The sequence below is a fragment of the Seriola aureovittata genome, chromosome 13 (genome assembly GCF_021018895.1).
Source record: "Seriola aureovittata isolate HTS-2021-v1 ecotype China chromosome 13, ASM2101889v1, whole genome shotgun sequence".
Classification (NCBI taxonomy): Eukaryota; Metazoa; Chordata; class Actinopteri; order Carangiformes; family Carangidae; genus Seriola; species Seriola aureovittata.
Window position 1 is genome coordinate 532501 of NC_079376.1, and position 7500 is coordinate 540000.

The window sequence follows — 7500 nt, forward strand, 5'->3', positions numbered from 1 at the left end:
AGAGAGACAGGAAGACCTGCCTCTAATTAAAGTGTAGAATCTCAATCCACCATCTGCTTTCTGTTTCTGCTCTGATTTTATTCTGAAGGTCCTGACAGGAAGTAGTGATTCCTCTCTTTCTGCTGGTCCAGCCACAGTCACATGTTAAACCTCTGACTGACTGATTCTTTTCTTCATGTCACACATCTTGTGTCGCTCCGTCAGACGTTTGTCAAGCAACAGAACCTTTGGAACTTCCTTTCAGAATAAAAGCTCACAATAACTTGAAATAAAGCAAAAAACTTTCTCATGCTTTTCTGATTCTGTGGGTGACTGTTGCTGTTTTTTAATTTTAGAAATACATATCATTAAAATAATCTGGGGGGCCAGTTTCTTTTAAAGTGTGTTTGGTTAGTTTAGCATCAGTGCTGTTTCTATGGTTACCTGCAGTTAAATGAAATCTGAGCCTCAGTTTAGATCAATTAAATCAGAGCTGTGTTTGATCAGTAATATTTGATCGCTCACATTTTGTCACCAGTGAACCTCCATAGCTTCAGACTTCAGGTTAACTCAGGTTCACTGTGATTCTGTGTGTGATTCTCTCTGACAGGATGTAGAGCTGTGTTGAAGGAAATATACAACACACACAGTGCTGCGAGCGCTGAAACAATCCACACACACACACACACACACACACACACACACAGATTCAGTGTGTACATTTCTGTTTAGTTCATTAAAATGCATGTGCCTCTTCAAAGAGCTGACGACAATGATGCCATCTGCTGTTGTGTGGCGAGGGTATGTGCAGACACACACACACACACACACACATATTCAGAGACATGTGTAGAAATACCCATACATGCACACACACACACACACACACACACACACTGTTGCACCTTCACAAGTACCCAAACATTTACTTTCATTCACACGTTACCACAAACTGAACGACAGTCTTGCTCTGCACACAGGTAAATATCCTGGCTGTAGTTCTCTCACACACACACACACACACACACACACACACACACACACACACACACACACACACACACACAGAAACACACCAGCAGAAATTTCAAGCAATTTACTTTCATCTTTGGGTCATTCCTACAAGCCCAAACGTCCCTTTTAAAAGCGAGCGCTCCTCTTCTGCTCTAAGTGCGTCGCACAAAGGGCCCATTTCAAAGGCAAATTCCACTTAGATTCACAAGTGCCGTGTATACTCTGGTACTCCAGGCAGAAATTCATCAAAGCTTAATGTTCCCTTCACAGAAAATCACTTAGCGCAGAAGCTAGCTGCCTGTACATGTGTGTGTGTGTGTGTGTGTGTGTTGTTTGATAGCAGTTTAAAGGGCCAGGCAGTCACTGCAGAGCCGCCTGTGTTTGTATGTTCACATTCATTAGAATGAAACTCTCTGTGAGAACGTACAGGATCAATCTATGAGGAAGATGAACAGTGGATTACTTCACAGAGAGTCAGCGCGGGACTGAGAATAAAATAAATGTGAATGAAGAGATCCGTCATCTCCAATAATCATGTGTTCTCAGAGTCGCTGTGTCCCCACTAGACTTACTCTGCAACTTTTAGAAATCATTATTTAAAGTTTGAGTTATTATACGGAGCCGTCTCTGTTCTGAAGACAGGATGACAAAGACACTTTGTGATGTGTCAGTGTTTCTGTACACAACTGTGAAAAGGAATTAACTAACTAACTAACTAATATAATTATGATTTATAGATAATGGCAGAATAAACTGAGTGATGTGTCACAATAGAAAATTAAATACTGAAGATTTTAATTTGCAATTTGTTTGATGCAGAAATGAAATTACAATTTCATTTACTATTAAATTCTGATAAAAATTGACATTTAAATTTCAAATGCAAAAATCAACTTAATATCATCAGCTAAAAAAGTGTCAGTAAACTGAAGCAACAATTCGTCCACACGTGTTTAAATGATTCCACTGTAAATCTCCATGAGACCAGAGGAAGACGGAAACACACACCTGGACTTCAAGGTGAGAAACAACAGCTACACTTCAGCAGTGACACTGAATTTACCTGAGATTCAAGTGAATCTACGTCACACTACGACAGTCTTTGCTGCAACATTCAGGGAAAGCGTGCGCGGTAAACGAAGGGTTCACCTGAATGTGACGTCATCACTTTAAATAAAGGAAGATGAAAGGAAGAGTTGCAGTTTTTACCCAATGTAAAGGGAGAGAAAGAAAAAGGAGGTTTCCTGTCGGACTTTACTTGTTTCGCTCTGAAGGAAAACTTCAGATTTGAACCTTTCCTGTTCAGAAGTAGAAACATTTGTCTTAAAGAGTTCTGGGACGACACACAACCACAAACAGGTGCTGTAACATCCCATCCCGTCTTTTAGCCCCGCCTGCGTCCATCCTACCTTTGACGGAGGTGTTGGGCGGCGGTCCCTCGATGCGCAGGTTCCACGGCGGGTCTCCCTGGTTGGCGAAGTCCCTCATCTTCAGGTAGCTGATGGTGAGCCGGATGATGGAGGCCTTGTCCAGCTGGCTGGTGATGGCGCCCGGCAGCGGCAGCATCTTGGCCAGTTCGTAAAACTCAAAGTTCTCTTTTCCCCGCCGCGATCGCGCCGCGTCACGTGACTTCTCTTTCCTCAGAGCCTGCAGCCTGGGAGAGAGCAGAGGACGACAGCAAGGTCAGAAATCTGATTATGGAAGACGTGAGGTGCAGAATGTGACTGACAGAAGTCAAGACTAAACGTCATGCGTCAGAGGAGCGGAGGACAAACCAAAGAAAAACAATCATCAGCAGCTCCAGTCACTAAATATCTACAGCTGAAAACTGAACGACGACTTTTGTCAAGATGTTGAAATAAGTCCAAGAAAAAACAAGATGTAAAACACATATATAAATATAAAATATATCTGTATGAATAATCTTTAACGGGAATAATTAAACACATGCTGCATTATAAAGTAACGTTTAGGAATCACGGCAGACGATCCTCACAAAGAACGGCCACAGAAACCTCCTCCACCGACACCATGACTGCTTCCCTAGCGTTTGTTAGCATGATAGCTAAATTAGCTGTTCAATGCAATCTGATAAGAAAATGGATCAATTACCCAGAACAAGCTTCTGCTAAACTGGATTACTGCGTCACAGGAACTCGCACTTCCTCCATTACAAATACACCTGCGCTGGTGAAGTGAAACTTACAGTTCATTCAGTTGAAGGTTTTTATGAATGAATCCAAACTCACAGTTTTATTTAAGTTTATTTTAATTAAGGATGAAGTTTCAAACGCGGACAAACAGACCGTCAGCAGCTGAACATCTACTGCTCCATCTGCTGAAGACCAAGACCTCACTGAAAGCTCCTGAACAGCTGACGAATGGACCCTGTCATTGATTACTCATATTATCTGTTCCTATTGGAGGGAGGGATCCCTGCTCTGTCGCTCTGTCGCTCGTCCTGAGGTTTCTTCTATTTCATCCTTTGAATCAGGAGTCGACAGGCGACGTTTCTCTACTAATCAGAAAGATACTGATAAAACACAACTGGAACTGACTTTGTTACTGTTCACATATGCATAATCTCAATCCACCATCTTGCTCATCATCTGCTTTCTGTTTCCGCTCTGATTTTATTCTGAAAGTCCTGACAGGAAGTAGTGATTCCTCTCCTTCTGCTGCTCCAGCCACAGTCACATGTTAAACCTCTGACTGACTGATTATTTTCTTCATGTCACACATCTTGTGTCGCTCCGTCAGACGTTTGTCAAACAACAGAACCTTTGGAACTTCCTTTCACAACTTTTCAGAATAAAAGCTCACAAAAAACTTGAAATAAAACATTGCTGCAGAAAAAACAAAATAAACAGAAGAAGGTGATTTGTAAATATGAAGATTTGTACGTTTTGAGGAAGACGTCCAGTTACTGACCTTCCTCCTCCTCTACATGACAGAACCCTTCACCTCCTCTCCTCATCCTCCTCCCTCACTCCTCCTCCCTCACTCCACTCTATTATCTCACATCAGTCTCTCCTTCCCTTCACTCCAAACCACTACACTTAGTCTTTCCTTCGTCCTCTCCATCACTCCCTACTCCATTACTTCATCCCAAAGAGCTGCTGTTTATCCTCTCTCTCTCTCTCTCTCTCTCTCTCTCTGTCTCACCCTTCAACAACAACAGTGACGACCATACTTTTCCGCAGCCTCTCATCATCATCGGACGCCGTTATGAATTAACTCAGCAATAAATCAGCTGCTAAAAACCTCTGTGGGCTTCCTGCCGGCCACACACACACGCATATGCACACACACACGCACGCACGCGCACGCACACGCACACACACACACACGCACACACACGCACACGCACACGCACACACACACACACACACACACACACACACACACACAGACAGGTGATTAATTTTGCCGGAGCACAAAAATGCGAGAGGAAAAAAGTGTTAGAGGGATAAAGAGGGGGAGAGGGGGAGGTAAAGGGAAGGAGAGCGAGGAGATGGAGGGATAGCAGACCAACACTGTAGAGAAGGAGGAGGGGGGGAGTTGTTTAGGGCTAGGGATGAAAAATGGCTGTCATCTGGCGAAGAATATCATTTTCATACTGTTTGTCATTTATTTATCAGCAAGAACAAACAGTAAATGGAGAGGAGGGGAGGAGGGGGGGGAGGGGGGAGGGGAGGGGAGGAGGGGAGAGGAGAGGAGAGGAGGGGAGGAGGGGAGGAGGAGGAGGGGAGAGGAGAGGAGGGGGGGGGGGGTGGGGAGGAGAGGAGGAGGGGAGGGGAGAGGAGAGGAGAGGAGAGAGGAGAGGAGGGGAGAGGAGGAGGAGGAGAGAGAGGGGTGGAGGAGAGGAGAGGAGAGGAGAGGGGAGGAGGGGAGGAGAGGAGAGGAGGAGAGGAGGAGAGGAGGGAGAGGAGGAGAGGAGAGGAGGGGAGGAGGTGAGGGGGGGGAGGGGAGGAGAGGAGAGGAGGGTGAGGAGGAGAGGAGAGGAGAGGAGAGGAGGAGAGGAGGGGAGAGGAGGAGAGGAGAGGAGGGAGGAGGAGAGAGGGGGGGGAGGGGAGGAGAGGAGAGGAGAGGAGGGGAGGGAGGGGAGGAGGAGAGGAGAGGAGGGGGGGGAGGAGGAGAGGTGAGGAGAGGAGGAGGAGGAGGGAGGAGAGGAGGAGAGGTGGAGAGGAGAGGAGAGGAGGAGAGAGGAGGAGAGAGGAGAGGAGGAGAGGAGAGGAGAGGAGGGGAGGAGGAGAGGAGGGGAGAAGGAGGAGAGGAGAGGAGAGGAGGAGAGGAGGAGAGGAGGTGAGGAGAGGAGAGGAGGGGAGGGGAGAGGATGAGAGGAGAGGAGGGAGAGGAGAGGAGAGGAGAGGAGGAGAGGAGGGTGAGGAGGAGGAGGAGGGGAGGAGGAGAGGAGGGAGGAGGAGAGGGAGAGGAGGGGAGGAGGGGAGGAGAGGAGAGAGGAGGAGAGGAGGGGGAGGAAGGAGAGGAGGAGAGGAGAGGAGAGGAGAGGAGGGGAGAGAGGAGGAGAGGAGGAGAGGAGGAGAGGAGAGGAGGGGAGGAGGAGAGGAGGGGAGAGGAGAGGAGAGGAGGAGAGGAGGAGAGGAGGAGAGGAGAGGAGGGAGGAGGAGAGGAGAGGAGGGGAGAGGAGGGGAGGGAGGAGAGGAGGAGAGGAGAGGAGGGTGAGGAGGAGAGGAGAGGGAGAGGAGGAGGAGGAGGAGAGGAGGGAGAGGAGGAGAGGAGAGGTGAGGAGGAGAGGAGGGAGGAGGAGGAGAGGAGGGAGAGGAGGAGAGGAGGAGGAGAGGAGGAGAGGAGAGGAGGGAGGAGGGAGGAGGAGGGAGGAGGATGAGGAGGGGAGGTGGGAGGAGAGGAGGGAGGAGGGGGAGGTGGAGAGGAGGGGAGGGAGGAGAGGATGAGAGGAGGGAGGAGGAGGATGAGGATGAGAGGAGGAGAGGAGAGGAGAGAGGAGAGGAGAGGAGAGAGGAGAGGAGGGAGGAGGGGAGGGGAGGAGGAGAGGAGGAGAGGAGAGAGAGGGGAGGAGGAGGAGGAGGGGAGAGGAGGAGAGGAGAGGAGAGGAGGAGAGAGGAGGAGAGGAGGGAGGAGGAGGAGAGGAGGGTGAGAGGAGAGGATGAGAGGATGAGAGGGAGAGGAGAGGAGAAGAGAGGAGAGGAGAGAGGAGGAGGTGGGGAGGAGGAGGAGAGGAGAGGAGAGGAGGAGAGGAGAGAGGAGGGGAGGTTGGGGAGGTGGAGAGGATGAGAGGAGGGGAGGAGGAGGATGAGAGGATGAGAGGAGGAGAGGAGGGGAGGTGGAGAGGAGGATGAGGAGAGGAGGGGAGGGGAGAGGAGGAGAGGAGGAGGAGAGGAGAGAGAGGAGAGGAGGAGAGGAGAGGAGGAGAGGAGGGGAGGAGGAGAGGAGGGGAGGAGAGGAGAAGAGAGGAGAGGAGGGAGGAGAGGAGGGGAGGAGGAGAGGAGGAGAGGAGGAGGAGAGGAGAGGAGAGGAGAGGAGAGGATGAGAGGTGTAGAGGAGAGGAGAGAGGATGAGAGGAGGGGAGGAGGAGAGGAGGGGAGGTGGAGAGGATGAGAGGAGGGGAGGAGGAGAGGAGAGGAAGGAGAGGAGGGGAGATGGAGAGGAGGAGAGGATGAGAGGTGGAGAGGAGGAGAGGTGTAGAGGAGAGGAGGAGAGGAGGGGAGGTGTAGAGGATGAGAGGAGGGGAGGAGGAGGATGAGAGGATGAGAGGAGGAGAGGAGGGGAGGTTGAGAGGAGGAGAGGATGAGAGGATGAGAGGATGAGAGGATGAGAGGAGGAGAGGAGGGGAGGTGTAGAGGAGAGGAGAGGAGAGGATGAGAGGATGAGAGGTGGAGAGGATGAGAGGTGGAGAGGATGGGAGGTGGAGAGGAGGAGAGGTGGAGAGGATGGGAGGTGAGAGGAGGAGAGGGAGAGGAGGGGAGGAGGGGAGGTGTAGAGGAGAGGAGAGGAGAGGATGAGAGGATGAGAGGAGGAGAGGAGGACAGGATGAGAGGATGAGAGGTGGAGAGGACCAGAGGATGAGAGGAGGACAGGATGAGAGGATGAGAGGAGGAGAGGATGAGAGGATGAGAGGAGGAGAGGATGAGAAGATGAGAGGAGAGGATGAGAGGATGAGAGGAGGAGAGGAGGAGAGGATGAGAGGATGAGAGGTGGAGAGGATGAGAGGATGAGAGGAGGAGAGGTGTAGAGGAGAGGAGGATGAGCGGATGAGAGGATGAGAGGAGAGGATGAGAGGATGAGAGGAGGAGAGGATGAGAGGAGGAGAGGAGGAGAGGATGAGAGGATGAGAGGATGAGAGGTGGAGAGGATGAGAGGAGGGAGAGGAGGAGAGGATGAGAGGATGAGAGGATGAGAGGTGGAGAGGATGAGAGGAGGAGAGGATGAGAGGTGGAGAGGATGAGAGGAGGAGAGGATGAGAGGATGAGCGGTGGAGAGGATGAGCGGTGGAGAGGTGGAAGATGGAAGGAAATGACAACTTTA

General features: G+C 50.3%; 1 protein-coding gene across 4 annotated transcripts in view; it reads right to left on the bottom strand.

The window, feature by feature from the left end:
• Positions 1-7500, bottom strand: part of LOC130180094 (neuronal PAS domain-containing protein 3) — a 283412-nt gene that overhangs the window by 159285 nt on the left and 116627 nt on the right. For all 4 annotated transcript variants that reach the window (XM_056393434.1, XM_056393436.1, XM_056393435.1 and 1 more), the window contains one exon: positions 2403-2647. In XM_056393434.1, the coding sequence (XP_056249409.1) occupies positions 2403-2647 (245 nt within the window). The remainder of the gene's footprint in view (positions 1-2402; positions 2648-7500) is intronic.